General features: G+C 34.3%; 1 protein-coding gene and 2 long non-coding RNA genes across 8 annotated transcripts; 1 reads left to right on the plus strand and 2 right to left on the minus strand.

Moving 5' to 3' along the window:
* Positions 1-4,805: 4,805 nt before the first annotated feature.
* Positions 4,806-6,593, minus strand: LOC135126002 (cyclin-dependent kinase 6). Of its 3 annotated transcripts, XM_064051788.1 has the most exons (6): positions 6,507-6,593; positions 6,201-6,443; positions 6,003-6,067; positions 5,332-5,956; positions 5,145-5,283; positions 4,806-5,093 (listed from the first exon to the last, which is right to left on the minus strand). In XM_064051788.1, exons 3-6 carry the CDS (start codon positions 6,049-6,051, stop codon positions 5,010-5,012), a joined length of 897 nt encoding a protein of 298 aa, XP_063907858.1. In that variant the 5' UTR covers positions 6,052-6,067; positions 6,201-6,443; positions 6,507-6,593; the 3' UTR covers positions 4,806-5,009. The 3 variants fall into 3 exon arrangements, with proteins under 3 accessions (XP_063907858.1, XP_063907859.1, XP_063907857.1); XM_064051789.1 differs by lacking the exon at positions 6,201-6,443 and having other exon boundaries at positions 6,507-6,591; XM_064051787.1 differs by lacking the exon at positions 6,507-6,593 and having other exon boundaries at positions 6,201-6,500.
* A 14,417-nt stretch (positions 6,594-21,010) lies between these two features.
* On the plus strand, positions 21,011-22,164 carry LOC135126242 (uncharacterized). Of its 2 annotated transcripts, none has more exons than XR_010280020.1 (2): positions 21,011-21,409; positions 21,472-22,164. It is a non-coding gene; the product is annotated as an uncharacterized LOC135126242 (long non-coding RNA). The 2 variants fall into 2 exon arrangements; XR_010280021.1 differs by having other exon boundaries at positions 21,603-22,164.
* On the minus strand, positions 21,761-22,872 carry LOC135126241 (uncharacterized). 3 transcript variants are annotated; one of them, XR_010280019.1, is made up of 3 exons: positions 22,606-22,860; positions 22,428-22,548; positions 21,761-22,379 (listed from the first exon to the last, which is right to left on the minus strand). It is a non-coding gene; the product is annotated as an uncharacterized LOC135126241 (long non-coding RNA). The 3 variants fall into 3 exon arrangements; XR_010280018.1 differs by having other exon boundaries at positions 21,761-21,943; positions 21,990-22,379; positions 22,428-22,856; XR_010280017.1 differs by having other exon boundaries at positions 22,428-22,872.
* Between the last annotated feature and the right edge of the window lie 4,224 nt (positions 22,873-27,096).

Genomic DNA, 27,096 nt, shown 5'->3' on the forward strand with positions numbered 1-27,096 from the left:
CTTTCGATTCCTTGGACTCCTTGGATTATTCGGATTCTTTGTATTTTTTAATTTTTTAGAATTTTTGGGATTTTTTGGATTTTCTGAATTTTTTCGATTTTCTGGCTTCTTTCAATTCTTTGGATTTTTCGGATTCCCTGAACTCTTTGGATTTTCTGGATTCTTTGGATCCTTTGGATTTTTCGGATACTTTGGACTCTTTGGATTCTTGAGATTCTTTCCCCGTTTTTTTTTCGCATCTGTTGGAATTTTTTGTTTTTGGATTTTTGGATTCCTTGAATTTTTTTGTGTTTTTTGGATTCTTTGATTCCTTTTGATTCTTTGCATCCTTTGGACCTTTTTGATCCTTTGGATTCTTTGGATTCCTTGGACTCCTTAGATTCTTCGGATTCTCTGGATTATTTATTTTATTTTTTAATTTTTTAGAATTTCTCCAATGATTTGTATTTTCTGGATTTTTTGGATGTATGTATTTTCTGGATTCCTTGAATTCTTTGGATCCTGTGGATCTTTTGGAGCTTTGGATTCTTTGGATTTTTTCGATTTTTTAGAATTTAACGAGTTTCTGGATTTTCTAGATTTTTGGATTATTTGGATCCTTTGGATTTTTCAGATTCTTTTCAATTTTTTTGGAATTTTTGTATATTCTAAACTTTTTGGAATTTTTGGACTGTATGAATTTTTTGGATTCTTTGGATTTTTTGGATTCTGTGGATTCTTTGGATTCTTTGGACACCTTGGGTTCTTTGGACTCTTTGGATTCTTGGAATTTTTTTGATTTTTTTCAAATTTTTTTGGAATTTTTGGGTGTTCTAAACTTTTTGGAATTTTTAGACAATATGAATTTTTTTGAATTCTTTGAATCTTTTGGATTCTTTGGATTGTATGGACTCTTTAGATTCTTTGGATGCTTTGGATTTTCTGGACTTTTTGATTTTTGGATTCTTTGGATTTTTTTAATTTGTTGTATTTTCTCGATTCTTTCAATTCTTTTAATTCTTTGGATCCTTTGGACTCTTTGTATTTTGTAGAGTGTTTGGATCCTTTGGATTTTTTAGATTCTTGGGATCCTTTGGATTCTTTCGATTCGTTGGACTCCTTAGATTATTCGGATTCGTTGGATTTTTTAATTTTTTAGAATTTTTCGGATTATTTGGATTTTCTGAATTTTTTCGATTTTCTGGCTTCTTTCAATTCTTTGGATTTTTTGGATTCCCTGAACTCTTTGGATTTTCTGGATTCTTTGGATCCTTTGGATTTTTCGGATTCTTTGAATCCTTTGGATTTTTTGGACTCTTTGGATTCCTTGGACCACTTAGATTCTTCGATTTTTTTTCGAATCGGTTGGAATTTTTTGATTTTATGCACTTTTTGGATTTTTTGGATTCCTTGAATTTTTTGTAATTCCTGAGTTCTTTGATTCCTTTTGATTCTTTGCATCCGTTGGACCTTTTTGATCCTTTGGATTCTTTGGATTCCTTGGACTCATTAGATTCTTCGGATTCTTTGGATTTTTTATTTTATTTTTTAATATTTTAGAATTTTTCGGATTATTTAGATTTTCTGGATTTGCTCAATTTTTTGGATGTATGTATTTTCTGGATTTCTTGAATTCTTTGGATCCTTTGGATCTTTTGGAGCCTTTCGATTCTTTGGATTCTTTGAACTCATTGGATTCTTTGCATTTTTTTCGAATTTAACGAGTTTCTGGATTTTCTAGATTTTTACTTCCAGAGCGAATCACGAAATCACGAAATCACGATCAGTGATCAGTGATCAGTAATTAGTGATTTTATTTGTTTGGTGGTTTGCAATCTTAGGGTTTTTTCTTTCTGATTTTCCTTTCGGATTTTTTAATTTCTAAGTTTTGCAGTTTTATTTTTCAATGTTCCTATTTTTTCCGATTTTTGAAGTATTTTTTAATTTTTCGTCGTTTGGAATTTTGGAATTTTTCAACTTTTAGTTCTTCGATTTTTAATGTTTCAGTTTCTCGATTTAAATTTTTAGATTTTTAAATAATAACCATTTATTTACGAAAGTTTTCATTACATAAATCAAACTAAACAAAATAAATTAATTTTTATGTTTAGTATTCCGATTTTTAGTAGTTTGATTTTTAAGTTTTGATGTTTCAAGTTTTCGTTTCCTCAATTTTACGATTTTTTAGAAATGTGTTAGATTGTTAAATTTTTTACTTTTTCAATCTTGCAGTTTTAAAATTTTTAAGTTTTTCATTTTTGATTATTAATTTTGTCGGTGTCTCAACTTTTCAATTTTTCCATTATTTAATTTTTCAGTTCCTCAAATTTTCGATTTTCCATTCTTCAATTTTTCAATTTTTTAGACATTTTAATGTTTCCTTGAATTTTGCGTTTTTTTTTCTCTATTTTTTTTACAATTTGTCAATTTTTCTATTTTCTATTTCCCAAAGTCTTAAACTTTTCGATGTTTCCTTGTTATAATTTTTCGGTTTTAGTTCGTTTTTTTCCGATTTTTGAACAATTTTTTAATTTTTAGTTATTTTATTTTTTGCTGGTTTGCAATCTTGTGGTTTTTCCTTTCCGAATTTTTAATTTCCAAGGTTTTCAATTTTTCTATTTCTATTTCTAAAATTCTTAAATTTTTAGATGCTTCATTGTGCATTTTTTTTAATTTTTCAGTGTTCCTATTTTTTCCTATTTCTTGTTACCGTTTTTTGTTGTCTTTTTTGTTGTATTTTTTGCTCGCTTTTTGGCTACTTTTCTTGTGCCTTTGTTGTCCGTTTTTGTCGGTCTTTCTCTGTCACATTTACTTAAGGATTGTCGCTTTTTTGTTCGATTCTTTGGAATCGTTTTTTTTTGTCTTTTTTCTCGCCCTTTTTGGTCGTTTTTGTGTGTTTTTGCTATCGGTTTTTTATAGCCGTTTTTATTGTTTTTACTTCCCGAGCGTAAGCAAAGGAAGTATTGTAATCGAGTCCGTCGGCCGACTCTCTACTTTTACGTTTTCTCGATCTTTCATGACCCCTAGAAGACGAAGAAATAGGTCTCCCATTTCCGTCTGTTTGTCCGTTTGTCCGTCTGTCCGTCTGTCTGCCGTCCCGGATTTTTATGCATATAAAGGCTGACTCAAAAAAATTAATGAATGCATGAATTTATTTTATTGGTTTAATCAGAAATTACAGAACCGAATGCTTTGAAACCTTGGAGATGTTTTAAAGTTATTATAAGCATGGTAAATTTTTTATCAAAATGTATTTGTTCATCCCCCCTAAAAAATTGATGACGTCACCCCAAAATTTTGCTGAATAAATCCTATCTAAAATGTACAAAATATGATGAGTCTGTACTTGGGATTTATCATTCCATTCATATTTTTGGATTTGCATATACAGGGTGACTCAAAAAAATTAATGAATGCGTGAATTTATTTTATCGATTTAATCAGGAATTACAAAACCGAATGCTTTGATATCTTGGAGATATTTTAAAGTTATCATAAGCATGGTAAACTTTTGTTCAAAGTGTATTTGTTCATCCCCCCCTAAAAAAATTGATGACGTCACCCCTAAATTTTGCTGAATAAATCCTATCTAAAATGCAAAAAATATGATGAGGTTGTACTTGTGATTTATCATTCCATTCAGTTTTTTTAGATTTGCTTAAGAGGTGGCTCAAAAAAAAATAATGATAGATATAAGCCCCGCCCACCCGCCCTATCTCAGTTCTGAGGACCCTTTTTGATTCGTCGTAAACCGAGGGGCGGAACTTAATAGTAAAATCCTTATTTTTCTACAAGAAATTACCAGATGAAATATCTTCTTAAGTAAGTAATCGTGTTATACAAAGAAAACTAAATGTATTAATTAAAAAAGAAAACCAAAAGAGAAGGAAGCCCCACCCATCCGTCTCAGTCTTAACCGTGATGAATTTTTGATTCGTTCTCAAACCGAGGGGCGGAGCGTAATTGCAAAATTATATTTTCCCATACAAATTTACCATTTTAAACATGCTTTAAGTTTCTTGTTATGAAAAGATGACTACACATATTAAGAAAACAAGGCAAAATGTAAGCCCCACCCACCCGCCCTATCTCAATTGTGATGATTTTTTTTTAACCGTCGAGAGCCAAAGGAGCGGAATTTAAATACAAAAATCTTATTATTCCTCTAGAAGAAATTACCACGTAAGACATTTTTTAAGCATCGTGTTTTTCAAAGAATAAATGTAAATTAAGAAAAAATTAAAGCCAAAGATTAAGCCCCACCCACACCTGCCCTGATGTAACTAGTAATGAAGTTTTCATTCGTTGGCAGACTTAGGGGCGGAGTCTAATTGCAAAATCGACAGTTTTTACAAAAATTTACCATTTTAAACGTGTGTTAGGTTTCTAAGAATAAAAAAATCATCACAATTGAGGACGGGTGGGTGGGTGGGGTTTATATTTTGCCTTTTTTTCTTAATAGATTAAGTGTTGTTATTAATTAAACTTAGGTTCTGACGTAATTTAGGACTCTTTAAAATCTTTTTAGCTTCCTTGATTGCTGCAGATGAACGATCATTAAATTTTGACATGATTTTATTCATCTCACAGTGTTATTTGACAACAAATAATTATTTATGTACTAGAAATGGTCGGTAAAACGTTAAAATATGGAATAAATAGTCAAATATGCATTTTGCATGTTATCCAAGCCTTAGTAATAAAAGAAATGTTTGGCACGTGTGAATTTAACTTAGCCTGACTTGATTATGCAACCAACTATACACACACGCACAATGGGTGGTCTACACACAACAGCAAATACAGAAACGCTATGAAAACAACACTTGTAATAAAAAAAACTTTATTTTTCTTAACTGTGTTGTCCCTTACTTAAACTACTCTTAAAATACGTTCATAATTTTACATCCTGAAAAAACGCAAGCTTGATATGTACCCTCAAGGATGAATAAAAACCACACTACAAAAATAAAACTGTGGAATGCAAAATACGTCTTTCATAAAAAAATCACTCGTCAAACTTTAAACCCCTAAATGGGCTCTTCAGTAAAATAAACATGATTCAGCGCCTCCAACGTGCTGATTCGTTGTGCGGGATCGAACGCCAGCATTTTCTGTAAAAAATTGCCCATAAATAAAGCTTTATCACACCCTAACACACTTACTGTGAGCAAATCGTGCGCATTCTCGTCCAAATTCGGTATGATCTCCTTAAGATCAACTCTGTCAGTGTTGTCAAATGAGTCCCAACTAATGGCCACATTATTCTCTGGCCACTCGTGTCGTGGCGGCTTACCCAAAATTCTACAAAACAACAAATAACTTTCATCAATTACAACAACACAAGAATACCTCAAGATTTTGCTCAATTGGTCACTCTCAGAGCTCCCACAGAATAAAGGTCTTAGCCGGAAGAGCTCAGCCACTATGCACCCGATGGACCAAACGTCCACAGGAGTGGCGTATGGCACCCCCAGGAGCACCTCCGGTGCCCTGTACCACAAAGTCACGACAACCGACGTGAGCCTCATCTCGAAATCGTACGTTTTCGCTAACCCAAAATCAGCGATTTTGATGTGACCGTCGTTCGTGACTAACAAATTCTGGGGTTTGAGGTCTCGGTGCACTATTCGATTACTGTGGAGGAAATCCACGCCCTTGAGAATCTCGTGGCTCATATTTCGCACTTGCAGCGACGAAAACTCCCCGCGTTTCTGTATGTATAGAGCTAGATCCTGGTCTACGTGTTCGAACACCAGATACATCAACAATTCGCGCTCGGTTTGCACCCCGTGGCACACATCAAGGAGCTGGACGATGTTGGGGTGGTTGTGGGAGTTGAGCTGTTTTAGAACCCCGATTTCTCTGAGGGTGTTCATGGGGACTCCATCCTCGGTTAGCGGCACGCAGATTTTTTTCAAGGCTACGATTTTACCGGTGGTTTTGTGCTTGCCCTTGTAGACCACGCCGTAAGCACCTGGGGGACTGTGTTAGTGTTTGGTTGACGTGGGGTAGGTACAAACCTTGGCCTATGCTGTCCATTTGGTCGTACAGGGTTTTTGGGGGCGGCATTTTTTCCGTCTCATCACTGCAACAACAAACGCGGTCAGTCAAGGAGGCTGTGTCGACACAACATAACCCATACATAACCTACATTAAATCTATCTACTAATGCAGTATTAGTTATAAAACAGCAAAGTTAAAATTGTTTTGATGCTTACAACGTGGTGCTACTCCTCAATAAAAATCTGCAAACGGTTTTAACATTTAAAGTTTAAATGGCCAGCTCCCACACGATTCCGTTTATGTTCAGGGGCATTGAACGAGCGGAAATATTAGTGTAATGAGCGTCTTATTACACTATTGCAAAGATAATTACTTAAGTTGTGTAAAAATAAATATACACGGGGATCCGGCTGCGTTGAGTGGCAGTCTTGGCTTTCCGCACAGCTCTCGAAACGCCACTTAAGGAACGATAAACTGAGATTAGAACAACCTAAATGTTTATGATAAATTTAAAAACATACAAGTTATTTGTCGAACTAGAACTCCCTGAACCGCAACTGTTGCTTTCGTTATTTCTGTTTACTTGAGGGTGACGGCCAAGGTAAAGGCGCTCGCACAGGACGCGGAAGGTAAAGGAGCAGGTGTTTGATGGTTACGTTGCGGTGCGGCTACGTTGCGACAAGAAACGAATAACTCGTGTGACTTCTGTCTTTCTCTTCTGGTTTCTACAACTCTTTCACTTTGTGTAACATACATATTATTATTTTTTACTAAATAAGATCTTGGAAATTTCGGTTTATTTAATATGTTTCTTTTTGTCCATATCTTTTTAGAAAAATCCCCAATATACAGTTTCCGACAAAAAATTTTAATGTAGTCTATGCTTTATTGTCATTATTTCGGACAGCTGGAATGTCAAAAATTCCAGCTTACGCTACAGCTACATTCATGTAAGTGTCAAATGTAAAAGTTAAAAATGACTGTCAAATATTGAATGACATTGACGTCTGAAATTTTTTGGCGGCAACTGTATATACAGAGTGTTCATTTTATCTCTTCACGCCTCAATATTTCTGCAAGGATAATAGCGTCATGCAGATCTATAACTCCCGACGTGTTAGATAGAGTTCGTAGAAATTTTGAACGTAGGACAGAAGTTTGTGAAGATAGTGGAGGCAGGCATTTTGAACTTTATTGTAAATTCATTTTCGTTGCAACCTGATCCATTAATAACTTGAGTATTAATTTTTTCAATATTGTCATTATTTGGCATTGACATCTTTGTCATTTTTTTTGTGATTGCTATGATTGTTTATTAAAAAAAGAATTAAATTGGATGAAGTCTTCTCTGGGGTGTATAATATGTTGCCTATGTAAAAATTTTCAGGCGTGAACAGACAAAATGAACAATCTGTATATTTTCTTCTTCCTTAAATTCTGTTACATTAGTTTCTGCATTTTTATCACAGTTTCCTTTTGAATAAACAATTCTTTTTTAATTGGTAACTTTGATCGTAATATCTCTATTCCAATTTTTTGAAATGGATATTCTGGTGTTTCATGCTTCAAAAATGGTTATTTAACACTGAATCTGTTACAAATCATGTACGGCATAATCATGTGTCCTATGTTACTCATTATTCCTGGCCAAAATACTGTTACTTTTGCATTTAGTTTTGTCTTGGTGATGCCAAGATGTGTTTCATGTAACTATTTAACTTTAATTTTCTTAAATTTTTAGGTACAAATAACCTGTTTTCATAATATAACAACTGATTTTCTCAGTTCTCCTTGACAATTATATTTTCTCTCTGGTCATTTTTACAAAATTTACTGATCATCATTAGTTTCTTTTACAAATAATTCAAACTCTGACAGTGTGTACAATGTCTTTCATAAATAATTCTTCTCTTTTGGTTTTCTTTCTTAGTTAATACATATATTAGTTTAGTTTTCCCCTCGCCGTACGACGAATAAAAAGGAATCATCAGAATTAAGATAGGGCGGGTGGGCGGGGCTTATATTTGGCCCTTTTTTCTTAATATACACGGCCATCTCTTCCTTACGAGAAACTTAAAACATGGTTAAAATGGTTTTTGCAAGGAAATATGGATTTTGTAACTATGGGGCGGGGTCTAATTGCAAAATTGAAATTTCCTTATGCCAATTTTCCATTTTAAACATGTTTTAAGTTTCATGTTGTAAAAAGAAGTCTACACATATTAAAACAAAAAGACAAAATGTAAGCCCGCCCACCCGCCCGATCTCAATTGTGATGATTTTTTTATTCGCCGTGAACCAAGGGGGCGGAGCTTAACTGTAAAATACTTATTTCTTTACAAGAAATTAAAAATATGTTTTTGAATATCGTGTTGTTCGAAGAATACTATGTACATCTCAATTGTGATGATTTTTTTTACCCTTAGAAATTTAAAACACGTTTAAAATGGTAAATTCTTGTAGACAAATATGGATCTTGCAAGTAAACCCCGCCTCTCGATCTGACACCGAATGAAAAATTCATCACAATTGAGAATTGAGATCGGGGCGGGTATGGGTGGAGCTTAATCTTTGGCTTTATTGTTTTCTTAAAAAAACATGTTTTTAATACCTCGGAGAGAAATAAGGACTTTGCAGTTAAGCGCCACCCCCCCAGCTCACGTCGAATAAAAAAAATCATCACAATTGAGATAGGGCGGGTGGGCGGGGGTACATTTTGTCTATTTTTCTTAATATCTGTAGACTTATTTCGATTACAAGAAACTTAAAACATGTCTAAAATAGTCAATTTTTGTACTAATCAACTTAAATCCTCCACTTATCTTCAACAACCCCTTTAAATACGGCAAAAGTTTCTTTTCTTGGCGGATATCTCATTTGCCAAAATCAGTCTTATCTTAGCAGGTACTAACCCCGCCCACCCGCCCTCTCTTTCTTTGGAAGGTATCTCATTTGCCAAAATCAGTTTTATCTTAGCAGCTAGTAGTTAGAATAAGACTGATTTTGGCAAATGACATACCTTCTAAGAAAAGAGAGGGTGGGTGGGTGGGGCTAGTACCTGCTAGGATAAGACTGACTTTGGCAAAAGAGATCCTTCTAAGAAAATAAAGGGCGGGTGGGCGGGGCTAGTACCTGCTGAGATAAGACTGATTTTGGCAAATAAGGTACCCTTTAAGTCCCTCAAAATTGTTTTGAATATACAATTTACAAAAAAATCTTCAAAAGGCTCCCGAAATAATACTCATGGGTACCCAAGAGTTTCCCGAATTAAAAAAAAATGTACTTTTTTCGTGTTCTTCATTTTCAATTACACTTGATTAGTTGTTCTGCAGTATCTGTTGTTTTTTTACTTTCTTTAGTTCGTTTTTCTTCTGTATGATTTTCAGTTTTTTTTTATTTTCCAATAGAAAATTAAAGAACCGTATCACACAATTATTAAAAAAAAAAACTGTTTTCCAACGAATTCTAACAATCCGCAAGTGAGATTCACAACCACCAAAGTATAAAAATTACTTTGGCACGCACTACGTGTAGTATTTTTTCTACGTTCGCCCGACTTCTGGCTGAACTTCTAATACATAATCTCGGGAGTATCGTGTTATTCAAAGAATCCTAGGTATATTAAGAAAAAAAAGGCAAGATATAAACCCCGCCCACCCACCCCTTCTCAATTGTGATGTTTTTTTTTATCCTTAGAAACTCAAAACATGTTTAAAATGGTAAATTCTTGTAGACAAATATGGATCTTGCAATTAAACCCCGCCTCTCGATCTGACAACGAATGAAAAATTCATCACAACTGAGAATTGAGATCGGGGCGGGTATGGGTGGAGCTTAATCTTTGGCTTTATTTTTTTCTTAAAAAGAACATGTTTTTAATTCCTCGGAAAGAAATAAGGACTTTGCAGTTAAGTACCACCCCAGTAGCTCACGTCGAATAAAAAAAATCATCACAATTGAGATAGGGCGGGTGGGCGGGTCTACATGTTGTCTTTTTTTCTTAATATCTGTAGACTTATTTCGACTACAAGAAACTTAAAACATGTTTTAAATGGTCAATTTTTGTAGTAATCAACTTAAATCCTCCACTTTTCTTCAACAACCCCTTTAAATGCGACAAAAATTGAACAACAAAGTTACTATCAGTGGCAACTTGGCAACGAGTTTATAAATGACAATTTTCAGCCAAAAAATGTTAGACAAGATAGTCTCAAAAAAAGAGATTTTGACGAACTTGTCCACAAATCCACAAAAAATTCTGGAAGACAAACTGCTATGACTTGAGTGAAAAACAAACCGTCTTGATGGTCTTGGGCTAAGTTTTTCGAAAAATCCCGCTTCAAAATCTGGTTTAAATATTCAGAAAATTGCCAGATTTCATTTTGGTGATTCTGGAAAAGTGGTAGGAATTTTTGGAAAAATGAAGCCAATACCACAGGGCCCCACTTTGTAAGTTTCAGTTCACAGTTGTCAATTTTTTGTCCATTTTTTCTTAATATACGTAGTTTTTTTTACAAGAAACTAAAAACATGTTTAATTATCGTGTTAACGTCTCTCAACTGTAGTTCATTCATCGAAGAAGGCTTCGTATGTTAAAAAAGAAGCAAAATATAAGCCCCGCCCACCCACCTTATCTCAATTGTGATGATTTTTTTAATTCGTCGTGAGCCGGGAGGCGGAGCTTAATTGCAAAATCCATATTTCTCTCCAAAAAATTGCTATTTGAGGCATGTTCTTAAGTAACCGTGTTCTTTAAAGAAACTATACGTTTTGAGTAAAAAAGAAAACCAAAGATTAAATCTCACCTATACCCGCACCGATCTCAGTTACGATGAATTTTTCATTCATATTTTCTCACAGAAATTTATCGTTTTGAACATGTTTAAAGTTTCTTGTGAGAAGAAGTCTACGTATATTAAGAAATAAAGGGCAAAATATAAACCCCGCCCACCCACCCTCTCTCAATTGTGATGAATTTTTTATTCATCGTAAGCTGAGGGGCGGAGCTTAGTGCCAAAATTCTGTGAAATAAGTTCTTAAAAGAGTAAAATTTACCGTTTTAAAAACATATTTCACAAGGTAATTTCTTGTAGAGAAATGAGAATTTTGCAACTAAGCTCCCCCTCCTGGCTCACGACGAATAAAAAAAAATCATCACAATTGCGAGTGGGTGGGTGGGTGGGGCTTATATTGGCCCTTTTTTCTTAACATACATAGCCATATTTTCATAACAAGAAACTTAAAACATGGTTAAAATAGTTTTTGCAAGAAAATATGGATTTTGCATCTATGGAGCGGAATCTAATTGCAAAATCGATATTTCCTTATATAAGTTTTCAATTTTAAATATGTTTTAAGTTTCATGTTGTGAAAAGAAGTCCACACATATTAAAACAAAAAGACAAAATGTAAGCCCGCCCACCCGCCCGATCTCAATTGTGATGATTTTTTTATTCGCCGTGAACCAAGGGGGCGGAGCTTAACTGCAAAATACTTATTTCTTTAGAAGAAATTAAAAATATGTTTTTGAATATCGTGTTGTTCAAAGAATACTAAGTATATTAAGAAAAAAAGCAAAAATATAAACCCCGCCCACCCACCCCATCTCAATTGTGATGAATTTTTCATTTGTAACTTCGAAGGACGGAGCTTAATTACAAAATACGATAATGCTTCAAACATATGTCACTCCATAATTCTTGTACAGAAATATGGACTTTGCGGTTAAGCTCCACCCCTCGGTCGCACGACGAATAAAAAAAACATCACAATTGAGATGGGGCGGGTGGGTGGGGCTTATCCATTTCAATAATAAAATACTGAAAATATCAAATGGTGAATTAGAGGTTAGAATTATTATGTTGTTGAAAGTAAATTCTATAGATTAATAAAAAGAAGCCAACGATTAATTGATTGAAAAATTCATCACAATTGAGAACTCAGATCGGAGCGGGTATGGGTGGAGTTTAATTTTTTCTTTAAAAAAACATGTTTTTAATTCGTCGGAGAGAAATAAGGACTTTGCAGTTAAGTGCCACCCTCTTAGCTCACGTCGAATAAAAAAAATCATCACAATTGAGATAGGGCGGGTGGGCGGGGCTACATTTTGTCTTTTTTTCTTAATATCTGTAGACTTATTTCGACTACAAGAAACTTAAAACATGTTTTAAATGGTCAATTTTTGTAGTAATCAACTTAAATCCTCCACTTTTCTTCAACAACCCCTTTAAATGCGACAAAAATTGAACATCAAAGTTACTATCAGTGGCAACTTGGCAACGAGTGTATAAATGACAATTTTCAGCCAAAAAATGTTAGACAAGATCGCCTCAAAAAAAGAAATTTTGACGAACTTGTCTACAAATCCACAAAAAATTCTGGAAGACAAACTGCTATGACTTGAGTGAAAAACAAACCATCTTGAAGGTCCTGGGCTAAGTTTTTCGAAAAATTCCGCTTCAAAATCTGGTTTAAATATTCAGAAAATTGCCAGATTTCATTTTGGTGATTCTGGAAAAGTGGTAGGAATTTTTGGAAAAATGAAGCCAATACCACAGGGCCCCACTTTGTAAATTTCCCGTTGGACCTCCATGTCCTCAATCCGACACTATTTCAGTTCACAGTTGTCAATTTTTTGTTCATTTTTTCTTAATATACGTAGTTTTTTTTACAAGAAACTAAAAACATGTTTAATTATCGTGTTAACGTCTGTCAACTGTAGTTCATTCATCGAAGAAGACTTCGTATGTTAAAAAAGAAGCAAAATATAAGCCCCGCCCACCCACCCTATCTCAATTGTGATGATTTTTTTATTCGTCGTGAGCCGTGAGGCGGAGCTTAATTGCAAAATCCATATTTCTCTCCAAAAAATTGCTGTGTGAGACATGTTCTTAAGTAAGCGTGTACTTTAAAGAAACTATATGTTTTGAGTAAAAAAGAAAACCAAAGATTAAATCTCACCTAAATTTTTCATTCATATTTTCCCACAGAAATTTATCGTTTTGAACATGTTTTAAGTTTCTTGTTGTGAGAAGAAGTCTACGTGTATTAAGAAATAAAGGGCAAAATATAAACCCCGCCCACCCACCCTCTCTCAATTGTGATGAATTTTTTATTCATCGTAAGCTGAGGGGCGGAGCTTAGTGCCAAAATTCTGTGAAATAAGTTCTTAAAAGAGTAAAATTTACCGTTTTAAAAACATATTTCACAAGGTAATTTCTTGTAGAGAAATGAGAATTTTGCAACTAAGCTCCCCCTCCTGGCTCACGACGAATAAAAAAATCATCACAATTGAGATAGGGCGGGTGGGCGGGGCTTATATTTGGCCCTTTTTTCTTAATATACACGGCCATCACTTCCTTATGAGAAACTTAAACATGGTTAAAATGGTTTTTGCAAGGAAATATGGATTTTGTAACTATGGAGCGGGGTCTAATTGCAAAATTGATATTTGCTTATGCCAATTTTCCATTTTAAACATGTTTTAAGTTTCATGTTGTGAAAAGAAGTCTACACATATTAAAACAAAAAGGCAAAATGTATGACCACCCACCCACCCCATCTCAATTGTGATGTTTTTTTTTTTTATCCTTAGAAACTCAAAACATGTTTAAAATGGTAAATTCTTGTAGGCAAATATGGATCTTGCAATTAAACCCCGCCTCTCGATCTGACAACGAATGAAAAATTCATCAGAATTGAGATCGGGGCGGGTATGGGTGGAGCTTAATCTTTGGCTTTATTTTTTTCTTAAAAAAAAACATGTTTTTAATTCCTCGGAGAGAAATAAGGACTTTGCAGTTAAGCGCCACCCCTTGAGCTCACGCCGAATAAAAAAAATCATCACAATCGAGATAGGGTGGGTGGGCGGGGCTACATTTTGTCTTTTTTTCTTAATATCTGTAGACTTATTTCGACTACAAGAAACTTAAAACATGTCTAAAATGGTCAATTTTTGTAGTAATCAACTTAAATCCTCCACCTTTCTTCAACAACCCCTTTAAATGCGCCAAAAATTGAACATCAAAGTTACTATCAATGGCAACTTGGCAACGAGTTTATAAATGACAATTTTCAGCCAAAAAATGTTAGACAAGATAGTCTCAAAAAAAGAGATTTTGACGAACTTGTCTACAAATCCACAAAAAATTCTGGAAGATAAACTGCTATGACTTGAGTGAAAAACAAACCGTCTTGATGGTCCTGGGCTAAGTTTTTCGAAAAATCCCGCTTCAAAATATGTTTTAAATATTCAGAAAATTGCCAGATTTCATTTTGGTGATTCTGGAAAACTGGTAGGAATTTTTGGAAAAATGAAGCCAATACCACAGGGCCCCACTTTGTAAATTTCCCGGTGGACCTCCATGTCCTCAATCCGACACTGTTTCAGTTCACAGTTTTGTCAATTTTTTGTCCATTTTTTCTTAATATACGTATTTTTTTTTACAAGAAACTAAAAACATGTTTAATTATCGTGTTAACGTCTCTCAACTGTAATTCATTCATTGTTGAACATGTTTTAAGTTTCTTCTTGTGAAAAGAAGGCTACGCATGTTAAAAAAGAAGCAAAATATAAGACCCGCCCACCCACCCAATCTCAATTGTGATGATTTTTTTTATCCGTCGTGAGCCGGGAGGCGGAGCTTAATTGCAAAATCCATATTTCTCTCCAAAAAATTGCTATGTGAGACATGTTCTTAAGTAACCGTGTTCTTTAAAGAAACTATATGCTTTGAGTAAAAAAGAAAACCAAAGATTAAATCTCACCTCTACCCGCACCGATCTCAGTTACGATGAATTTTTCATTCATATTTTCTCACAGAAATTTATCGTTTTGAACATGTTTAAAGTTTCTTGTGAGAAGAAGTCTACGTATATTAAGAAATAAAGGGCAAAATATAAGCCCCGCCCACCCACCCTATCTCAATTGTGATGAATTTTTTATTCATCGTGAGCCGAGCAGCGGAGCTTAGTTCCAAAATTCTGTGAAATAAGTTCTTAAAAGAGTAAAATTTACCCTTTTAAAAACATATTTCACAAGGTAATTTTTTGTAGAGAAACGAGGATTTTGCAACTAAGCTCCCCCTCCCGGCTCACGACGAATATAAAAAATCATGAGAATTGAGAGTGGGTGGGTGGGTGGGGCTTATATTTTGTCGAACCAACATTATATGTTTGTGTCGTCTCTTAAATATGCCCCAATAACATCTGTAGATGTAGAGCGTAGTTTTTTTTAAGTGATCGAAGACATTAATTTAAAATGGAAAATCTAGAAAAGAATATTATCATAAATGTAAATAATAATATTTTTCAAGAGAATACTAGTTAGTCAATAAAATAGCTAGTTAATAGAGTAACAGAATACACCGACATAGTTAGTTTTAATTTGTAAATGTGTGGTTTAAGTCCAAATGTGTATTATCTAAGTTTGAAAGAATCTTTGGGGACTCCTGTGTTATTAAAAGAGTTTGAAGAATCTCAGAACATCCCGAGCTTTCGTTATTGAAAGCATTTTCAAGAATCTCGCCTATCCCAAATGTTTTATTTTTGAACTAGTTTAGAGAATCTTGAGGACCCCTCGTGTTTTATTCCTTTTAGAGTTAAGGAATCACATAGTCTCTCCAGATTTTATTTTTGGAAGAATTTTACAAAAATCGGTGACCCCCCCCAGTTTTTAGTTTTTGAACGAGCTTGAAATTCTCGAAATTTTGGTTTTGGACCTAGTTTGTTTAAAGAAGCTCAGTTTACAAATAAAGCATTTGGATTGGTCAGAGAGTCATTGGTTAGACGTTTCTCGCCGCTCTCTTGCGTTACGTCACCCGCAGCCAACTTGCTTTTCGTCCGAATCAACCATCTCGTGTGTGAGTCGAGCTTAACGCTCGCACAACAGACATATGTTCTTGAGCCGCCATTTTCCCAGTGGACCAGATCAACAGCGCTATTGAGCTATAAGCGCGGGAATCGTACTTCACCACGTTCCACTGTAAGAGTAAACGAGTATCGCCGGCTGTGCTTCTGTAACGTGTTTTCAATGTTTTCATTCATTCTGGCTCTCACCGGCGGCTGCCACGTCATTGTGTCGAAATATGTTTTTGACGAAAGAAAAATCATCGATTGAAAAAAATTAAATCGTTTGCGGCCGATTTTTTTCATTCACACACGTATTAATGTTTCTTCTCTCGAACCGAAAAAAATGTGAGTTATTTGTAGAAACGGTTTGGGTTTTTTGTCGGTGAGAAATAAATGATCGTTTTGACCCGGCGTTGTGCCGGATGACAGAGAGAAATTACCTCGTGTAATCGTTTAAATTAACAAGAATTTTACTGAACATAATAACGTGACAACCATATGGCACCGCTGAGAAATCCGAGGAAAATTAATAATTATTATGTCTGCTGTCGACTCGTCTATCTACCTACAAACACACATACATAGCCGAGGACATGGATTTGTTTTCATCAGATTGGCGAAATTGCCGGGTTTGAATAATGGAAAATTCAAAACAAATGCATTTTGACTCTACATAATTGTAGATTGTATTCCCGAGTCCTCAATCAGTACTCCTTCAGGACTGTTTGAAGCCACAGTGAAAACATTCAGAAATGACCTCTTTCTCTGGCACTCGCCAAAAAGTTCTTGCGAACTCTGAAGAAAGTCTGTAAAAGCGTGCGACTCTCGATTACAGATATCAAACGATTATAAAAGGGTGTCCACGATTAAAACACAATTCACTTTAATTTTGGGATGATTTGTTATTTTATTAAGGTAATAAAAATGTTTGGGATTTTTATCAGGTTGGCAACATTTTTAAAAATTTCTCGTGGCATATCTCATTGTCAAACTGGAATTTTGTTGGGAAAAGAAAACTGTGTATGTTAAGAAAAGATTGACAAAATATAAGCCCCGCCCACCCACCCACCCTCAGTTGTGATGATTTTTTTTATTCATCGTGAACCGAGAGGAGGAGCTTAGTTGCAAAATCGTCATTTCTCTACAAGAAATTACCTTGTGAAATGTTTTTAAAAGGGTAAATTGTACTCTTTATATTGTGCCCTTTATTTGTTAATATACGTAGACTTCTTCTCACAACAAGAAACTTAAAACATGTCCAAAACGATAAATTTCTGTGGAAAAATATGATGGAAAAATTCATCGTAATTGAGATCGGTGCGGGGATAGGTGAGATTTAATCTTTGGCTTTCTTTTTTACTCAAAACATATAGTTTCTTTAAAGAACACGATTACTTAAGAACATGTCTCACATAGCAATTTTTTGGAGAGAAATATGGATTTTGCAATTAAGCTCCGCCTCCCGGCTCACGACGAATAAGAAAAATCATCACAATTGAGATAGGGTGGGTGGGCGGGGGTTATATTTTGTCCATTTTTTTCTTAATATACGAAGTCTTCTTTTTACAAGAAGAAACTTAAAACATGTTCAACAATGAATGAATTACAGTTGAGAGACGTTAACACGATAATTTAACATGTTTTTAGTTTCTTGTAAAAAAAAAACTACGTATATTAAGAAAAAATGGACAACAAATTGACAACTGTGAACTGAAACAGTGTCGGATTGAAGACATGGAGGTCCACCGGGAAATTTACAAAGTGGGGCCCTGTGGTATTGGCTTCAATTTTCCAAAAATTCCTACCACTTTTCCAGAATCACCAAAATGAAATCTGGCAATTTTCTGAACATTTAAAACAGGTTTTGAAGCGGAATTTTTCGAAAAATTTGGTTCAGGACCATCAAGACGGTTTGTTTTTCACTCAAGTCATAGCAGTTTGTCTTCCAGAATTTTTTGTGGATTTGTAGACAAGTTCGTCAAAATCTCTTTCTTTGAGACTATCTTGTCTAACGTTTTTTGGCTGAAAATTGTCATTTATAAACTTGTTGCCAAGTTGCCATTGATAGTAACTTTGATGTTCAACTTTTGTCTTATTTAAAGGGGTTGTTGAAGAAAAGTGGAGGATTTAAATTGATTACTACAAAAATTGACCATTTTAGACATGTTTTAAGTTTCTCGTAATCGAAATAATTCTACAGATATCAAGAAAAAAAGACAAAATGTACCCCGCCCACCCGCCCTATCTCGATTGTGATGATTGTTTTTATTCGGCGTGAGCTAAGGGGGTGGAGCTTAACTGCAAAGTCCTTATTTCTCTCCGAGAAATTAAAAACATGTTTTTTTTTAAGAAAAAAATAAAGCCAAAGATTAAGCTCCACCCATACCCGCCCCGATCTCAATTCTCAATTGTGATGAATTTTTCATTCGTTGTCAGATCGAGGGGCGGGACTTAATTGCAAGATCCATATATTTTGTACAAGAATTTACCATTTTAAACATGTTTTGAGTTTCTAAGGATAAAAAAAAAATCACAATTGAGATTATGTATTAGAAGTTCAAGCCAGAAGTCCGGCGAACGTAGAAAAAATACTACACGTAGTGCGTGCCAAAGCCATTTTTGTACTTTGGTGGTTGTGAATCTCACTTGCGGATTGTTAGAATTCGTTGGAAAATAGTTTTTTTTTAATTGTGTAATACGGTTCTTTAATTTTTTATTCTAAAATTAAAAAAAAGTGAAAATCATACAGAAGAAGAACGAACTAAAGAAAGTAAAAAAAAAACAACAGATACTGCAGAACAACGAATAAAATGTAATTAAAAAAGAAGAACACGAAAAAAGTACATATTTTTTTTAATTCAGGAAACTCTTGGGTACCCATGAGTATTATTTTGGGCGCCTTTGAAGATTTTTTTGTAAATTGTATATTCAAAACAATTTTGAGGGACTTAAAGGGTACCTTATTTGCCAAAATCAGTTTTATCTCAGCAGGTACTAGGCCCGCCCACCCGCCCTTTATTTTCTTAGAAAGATCTCTTTTGCCAAAGTCAGTCTTATCCTAGTAGGTACTAGCCCCACCCACCCACCCCCTCTTTTCTTAGAAGGTATGTCATTTGCCAAAATCAGTCTTATCCTAACTACTAGCTGCTAAGATAAAACTGATTTTGGCAAATGAGATACCTTCCAAAAAAAGAGAGGGCGGGTGGGCGGGGTTAGTACCCGCTAAGATAAGACTGATTTTGGCAAATGAGATATCCGCCAAGAAAAGAAACTTTTGCCGTATTTAAAGGGTTTGTTGAAGATAAATGGAGGATTTAAGTTGATTGCTACAAAAATTGACCATTTTAGACATGTTTTAAGTTTCTTGTAGTCAAAATAAGTCTACAGATATTAAGAAAAAAAAAGACAAAATGTATCCCCACCCACCCGCCCTATCTCAATTGTGATGATTTTTTTTATTCGTCGTGAGATAAGGTGATGGCGCTTAACTGCAAAGTCCTTATTTCTCTTGGAGGGATTAAAAACATGTTTTTTTTTTTTAAGAAAAAAATAAACCCAAAGATTAAGCTCCACCCATACCCGCCCCGATCTCAATTCTCAATTGTGATGATTTTTTATTCGTTGTCAGAAAACTGTGTATATTAAGAAAAGCTCGACAAAATATAAGCCCCGCCCACCCACCCACTCTCAATTGTGATGATTTTTTTTATTCGTCGTGAGCCAAGAAGGCGGAGCTTAACTGCAAAATCCGTATTTCTCTACAAGAAATTACCTTGTGAAATGTGTTTTTAAAAAGGTAAATTTTACTCTTTTAAGAACTTATTTCACAGAATTTTGGAACTAAGCTCCGCCTCCCGGCTCACGACGAATAAAAAATCATCACAATTGAGATAGGGTGGGTGGGTGGGGCTTATATTTTGCTTCTTTTTTAACATACGTAGAGAAGAAGAAACTTAAAACATGTTCAACAATGAATGAATTACAGTTGAGAGACGTTAACACGATAATTAAACATGTTTTTAGTTTCTTGTAAAAAGAAAACTACGTATATTAAGAAAAAATGGGCAAAAATTGACAACTGTGAACTGAAACAGTGTCGGATTGAGGACATGGAGGTCCACCGGGAAATTAACAAAGTGCGGCCCTGTGGTATTGGTTTCATTTTTCCAAAAATTCCTACCACTTTTCCAGAATCACCAAAATGAAATTATATTTAAAAAAAACAGATTTTGAAGCGGGATTTTTCGAAAAACTTAGTCCAGTTAAGAAAAAAAGACAAAATGTAGCCCCGCCCACCCGCCCCATCTCAATTGTGATGATTTTTTTTATTCGACGTGAGCTAAGGGGGTGGCACTTAACTGCAAAGTCCTTATTTCTCTCCGAGGAATTAAAAACATGTTTTGTTTAAGAAAAAATTAAATCCAAAGATTAAGCTCCACCCATACCCGCCTCGATCTCAATTCTCAATTGTGATGAAATTTTTATTCGTTGTCAGATCGAGGGGCGGGGCTTAATTGCAAGATCCATATTTGTCTACAAGAATTTACCATTTTAAACATGTTTTAAGTTTCTAAAGATAAAAAAACCTTCACAATTGAGATGGGGTGGGTGGGCGGGGTGTATATTTTTGCTTTTTCTCTTAATATACATAGTATTCTTTAAACAACACGATACTTAAAAACATATTTTTAATTTCTTGTAAAGAAATAAGTATTTTGCAGTTAAGCTCCGCCCCCTTGGTTCACTGCGAATAAAAAAATCATCACAATTGAGACAGGGCGGGTGGGCGGGCTTACATTTTGCCTTTTTGTTTTAATATATAAATAAATAAATAATATATAAATAAATAAATTTTATTGACTAACAGAACAAAGTTCCAAAATAGACAATAGTTTTTAAAAAAAACAAAATATGAAATAAGATGTCCTTATAAATAAAAACGTCTTAAATAATTGTTAAACATATGTTGCGAGCAACTGAAGATGTGTATATCTACTAAGTTATCAACCGCCAATCCTATTCTATTTACTACAGAAGTGTTGTAACCGAGATTTGTTCTTTTAAACGAACATAAGATTGTGTCCTGGTTCCTAGTATGTACCAAAGGTACTCTAAAATTAAATAAGGATAAGAATTCAGCACTATCAATTTGATTATTGAACAGTTTACAGTTAAATCCATAAGGTTGTAACCACTCGTTAAATTGTAAGGTTGGCATTACAGCCAATGGTGTTTTTCACATGAACAGATTGGTAGCGGCGCATATGTCAAAATTTGACAATTACGCACGAGAGAGTTTTATTTAAATATCTCACAGTTTGTTATTAAACCATACCATTGAAAAATGGTACCGACACGGCATATTGTGGTAAATAAGCAGATGAAAATGGCACTTGCCAACTGCCACAATGAATTGAAACTTGCTTATCCCCAAGCATCCTCCCGAGAACTTGAATTCAAGCTTGTAAAAATCTTTTCAGTATGTAGTTATTCTTATACCATGGAAAGAGAGTACTATACTATGAGAGTAACGTATCGACATTCGGAACTTTTTTCATGTTATTACAACATGGTGGTATGTCGAAGGACTTTTAGTTTTAACTATCTCAAGTTGAAAGTGTATATCTCGCTTTTTAGTACAACATTGTCTTTTCAAGTTTTATACCCACTCTTTATATCCTACACAATACAACTAAATGTCCCTCAAAAAATTCAAGCACTGCATACTTTCCCTGTAAACTTATCATTAATTCCTATCCTTTCCATAGTGTTCTCGATGTCAAGCCCACAAAATTATAACCCAACACCAATCTGGAGAACCGTTACAAGAAGCAAAGTGGAAACCAAAACAAAAATCGCAGTGGTATTCAAATTTGGAATTTAAAGAAGATCTAACCTACCGTATATTTGACAAAAACAAAAAAAATGAGTTTTTTACTCTTCAGGATTTGTTTATTTTTGCGAAAGAACATCCAGAATATACAGCAAGTTTAAATACTTTACGTTGAGTATTAAAATCCATGGGATTCAGATTTAAGAAAGTTAACAACAGAAAAATAATTGCTTTTTGGTTATTTGGTCTATGTGTTCCCAATGTTTCTAACCACTCCTGTAACAGTAAGTTTAAATAAGCCGTCAAATTATTTTCAACATACCTATTATTTTAGCCTCTGAATTTTGTGAAGTTACATTTTGTTCATTATTACCACTAAAATCGTCAGGACGGAGGAGCATAGCCAGACCTATCGCCTTCAACCAAATCCCTTGTACATTTTGTAAATAATAAGTAGTACCAAATATTAGAGTTATTAAACATAACATTAAAGACTTGTTGGTGTCCCATTTTTTTGATGAAAAATTGGTCATCCATTGCAACTAATTAAGGTGATCTACCCATTATAGACAATTTTGGTGTTGCTCGCGAGATTGATCATTTCAGTCGAGAGAGCTGATCCTTCGAGTCATAGTTAGCCACACATATAATTATCACGTATACTCATGTACAATAATTTAAACAAATTCTGAATATCTCAGTTATTCCCCATCTGTAAAGTAATTTTTATGAAGCAGCAACAATAAATAAATCAATTCACCTTGTTTTTTTACCAGCCCAATATTTGATTTCATTCGTGACCACAATATTTTTGGGTTCATTTTATCGTAATTCGTAAACGTATCGACTGCAAGTCTAAATTACAGCAGGTGGCATTCTTTCTACAGATGAAAGATAAAACACGTTTCTATTTATCGTTGCTCTTGTATTATAATTACCATGAAGACTCAGGTTATCCTGTTTTTATTGAAAATTGTTTATCAGTTTTTACAATATTGCGACAAGTTACAATGATAATTATGAAATAACCTGTGCAGGAGTGCAAGAATTGCAGTGAAGTCGAACGTAATCATGTGTCGCGAATACATGAATGAACTGACATTATATTGACAGGTCACCAAATATGTCACCAGGTTATTAAAAGACAGATTTACACTGAATAATTTTTAAAAATTTACACTAGGGAGTGGTTACAACCTTATGGATTTGAGTTTATATGCAAACTTAAGCTCAAATTTTAACTTACGCTGTGTAAGAGTCTCGAGTTCTGTTATAGCAAGTCTTTGATTATAATTGTAATTTGATTTATTGAGACCCATTTTAAACATTAAATAATTACAGAACTTTCTTTGTACCCTTTCGAGGCGAGTTTCGTGAATTGCATATGAAGGAAACCATATAAGAATGCCATATTCTAAAATTGGTCTAACCATGGTAATAAAGAGCTTACGAATTGCTATGATGCTATGGAAATCTGCAGTCATTCTTCTTATGAAACCACTAACTCGAAAAGCCTTATCGATTACAAAATCTATATGCTTAACAAAACTTAAAGTCGAATTAAAAATAATCCCCAAGTCCCTAATTTCGCTAACAGCCTCCAGGATTTGGTTGTCAATGCTATATGAAAATTTTATAGTGGATTTTTTCCTGGAGAATGTTATTTGTTTACACTTTTTGTTATTTACGAGTAATTGCATGCTATTTTCACTACACCAGTTGGTTATTTTTATAAGAGTATATTGCATAGCTTGACAATCTGCAAGGTCGTTAACTTTAATGAATATTTTAAGATCGTCCGCAAAGAATAAAAATCTAACAAAATTAAGTGATAGTGCCAGGTCATTTATGAATATTAAAAATAAAATAGGACCGATGTGACTGCCTTGTGGGACTCCCGAGGGAATAGAAATAGCATCTGATAAAAAGCCTTTAACTGAGATTTTTTGGGTACGATTTAATAGGTAAGAAGCTAACCAGCGGTGAAGAGAACCTCGTATGCCATAAATCTTTAATTTCTTTAAAAGAAGGGCATGGTTGACTCTGTCGAAAGCTTTACAGAAATCTAGATATACAGCGTCGACTTGAGCTGCCTCCTCTAAAGCATCAATGATATATTCATTGTAGATGGCGAGATTTGTTACTGTGCTTTTTCCTGGCAGAAATCCATGCTGATGAGGTGTCAAAACCTTTGCAAAAGATCTAGTTAATGTATCACTGATGATTGCTTCGAGACCCTTGCATAAAGCTGCTATAATCGAAATAGGACGATAGTTTGTAACATCTTTTTTGTCACCTGATTTGTACAAAGGTATGACATAAGATTGTTTCCAGATGTCTGGGCATGTACCAGATGTCAAAGACTTACTATATAAAATCCAGATTGGCCAGGCAAGACTGGAAACACACTGCGTTAAGAAAAATGAAGGAATACCATCTGGTCCAGGATTAAAACTAGATTTAAGGGACAGTAATTTATTTTTTACTTCATCGATGCTGATATCTATGTCGTGTAAATCGATATTGCTGTTGACGCTTGAAAGGCCTAGTGTCATATTAGGGTCGATAACATCCTGATTAAAAACAGACTTGAAAAAATTGGCAAACATATTGGCAATGTCTTTAGGTTTTGAAGAGCAGGTGTCACCAAAATTCATACATTTGGGAAAATAAGATTTGGAGTTTTGACTTTTGGAGTTGATAAAACTGTAGAAAATCTTCGTATTATGATTTAAATTGGTTTGTATATACGTTAAGTATTTTTTGTAATCATTTTTGATAGCCGTTTTAGAAAGGCTACGAAGATGTCTATAAGAATTGTAATGACTTTCATTTGAAGTTTTTCTATAGAGGGCTAAAGTTTTACGTTTTTTATTAATAAGTTTGATAGTGTCAGGCTTGTACCATGCTGGAAAATGACAATTATGTAGTCTAGATTTAGGAATACATATATCGATAGCAGAAAATATAATAGAATAAAAAGAGTCAGTTGCTGAGTTTATATCGTTATAATCTAGTAGGGAATTCCAATTAAGTGAAGAAAAGTAGTCGTTTAATTCGCTATAGTTGGCATTTTTAAAATTATAACGCCAACTTGCCAATGGAGCAATAGAGGGTGTAGAATATGGAAAATTAATAAGCGTAGACTTCTTTTCACAACATGAAACTTAAAATATGTTTATGGAAAATTTATATAAGGAAATATCGATTTTGCATATATTTTAACCATGTTCTAAGTTTCTTGTTGTGAACAGATGGATATGGATGTTAAGAAAAAAAGGCAAATTATAAGCCCCGCCCACCCACCCGATCTCAATTCTGATGATTTTTTTTTATTCGTCGTAAGCCGAGGGTCGGACATGAATTGTAAAAAATTCATTTTTTTACAACAAATTACCATGTGAAATGTGTTTTTAAGTAATCGTGTTATACAAAGAAAACTAAATGTATTTACATAGTAATTAAAAAAGAAAATCAAAAGAGAAACCCCACCCATCTGTCTTGATCTCAATCGTGATGAATTTTTCATTCGTTGTCAGATCGAAGGGCGGAGTGTAATTGCAAAATCGACATTTTCCTATACAAATTTACCACTTTAAACAGGTTTTAAGATTCTTGTTCTGAAAAATTGACTACACATATTAAGAAAAAAAGGCAAAATGTAGATGTAGTACCTACTAATCTGAGATCGATTTTGGCAAATAACATACCCTTTAAGAAAAGAGATGGTGGGTGGGCGGGGCTAGTACCTGCTGAGATAAAACTGATTTTGGCAACTAAGGTACCCTTTAAGTCCTTCAAAATTGTTTTGAATATACAATTTACAAAAAAAAAAATCTTCAAAGGCTCCGAAAATAATATTCATGGATGCCCAAGAGTTTCCCGAATTAAAAAAAATATGTACTTTTTTCATGTTCTTCTTTTTTCATTACATTCGATTCGTTGTTCTGCAGTATCTGTTGTTTTTTTTACTTTCTTTAGTTAGTTCTTCTTCTGTATGATTTTCACTTTTTCTTTATTTTCCAATAGAAAATTAAAGAACCGTATCACACAATTAAAAAAAACTATTTTCCCACGAATTCTAACAATCTGCAAGTGAGATTCACAACCACCGAAGTACAAAAATGGCTTTGGCACGCACTACGTGTAGTATTTTTTCTACGTTCGCCGGACTCCTGATACAAAAAGAACCTCGGGAATTATTTATTTACAAAATGCGATTTTCGCTAAAAACACTACCCCAAACAGCTCTGAAAAATGATATTTCCAACCCAGGAAAGTGTACAAAAATGTGCAAATATCGAAAATATTTTACAAAACTCTGTCAGAGAGCAAACTTGAACTGATAATAAGTAATGAATGCGAACGAAATCGTAAAGAGAACCGTAGAAAGTGCAATTTCTTATTAAATTTTATTCAGTCACATTTCATAATTTTTATTTCATGGAAGAAACTTTCCCAGACAAGCCTCAACGCCATCACACCCACACTTCAATAGAAATGCTTTCTGAATTATAAACTCACTTTTTGTTGCTACTTTTCGGAAAAACACGTCATTTAGCAACAAAAACAGTGAACTGCGTGCTACGGAGAAAATGATTTAACAGTGTGTTAATTTTCCCAAAGAATTTATTTTATTTATTTTTTTACTAAAACTAGCGGCTTCCGTTAATTTAACCGCAGCAATTTCTTTTTCCACTCCAATTTCGTCGCATCCGCACGTCACAGGTGCACCAGAAATTTAAATAACACTTCTGCCGCACAACAACAACAAGAAAAAGAAACAACTACAGTTACAACGGAAAAAACTCGAATTTTCTAAGCCAGCCACGTCTGCGTCGCCTTTACTCATTTACTGTTATTATTGATTATTACGTTTTTGCGCGATTTTGTAACCAATTGCTTCCAGTGAGTGAGTGACATGCAGACTTCGGCATTGTTTTATTTCTCGAAAGCGTGACGTCCGCGTTCCAGAGGCTCTACATTACAGCACTAAATACTAAATCCACATGCGGTTGCTGGGCAAGTGCGGGCTTTCTGCAACCAGGAGAAAGTTGAATTTGTTTTAGATCGTGCACCACTTATTAAAATAATAATTAAACAATGGTGAAGGCGTCAATCGGGAATTTAACGATCCTTTCGTTCGGCCAATTTAGAAAGGATTTCCGCCGGCTTTTCCAAAACGTGTTCTTTTTCATTACTCGAGTTGAACTTGTCAGCAGTGTACGTTTTATGATCTATTGCATTTACATTTTAAAAGTTAAGCAGAATGAAATTGAATAAAGTTCATATTTTGCCCCCCACGACGACTTTTATTGCTTTTTTGTCACAGCAGGATTGAGCTTATTGCATCTTTGAGCTTGATGGTCAGTGCACATCATGTTTACGTACAAGAACTTTATTAAAATTTTCTTTTTTATTTATCTTCC

Source organism: Zophobas morio, unplaced genomic scaffold (assembly GCF_036711695.1).
Source record: "Zophobas morio isolate AGI-343-1 ecotype UQ-CSIRO unplaced genomic scaffold, CSIRO_AGI_Zmor_V1 ptg000010l, whole genome shotgun sequence".
NCBI classification, from domain to species: domain Eukaryota; kingdom Metazoa; phylum Arthropoda; class Insecta; order Coleoptera; family Tenebrionidae; genus Zophobas; species Zophobas morio.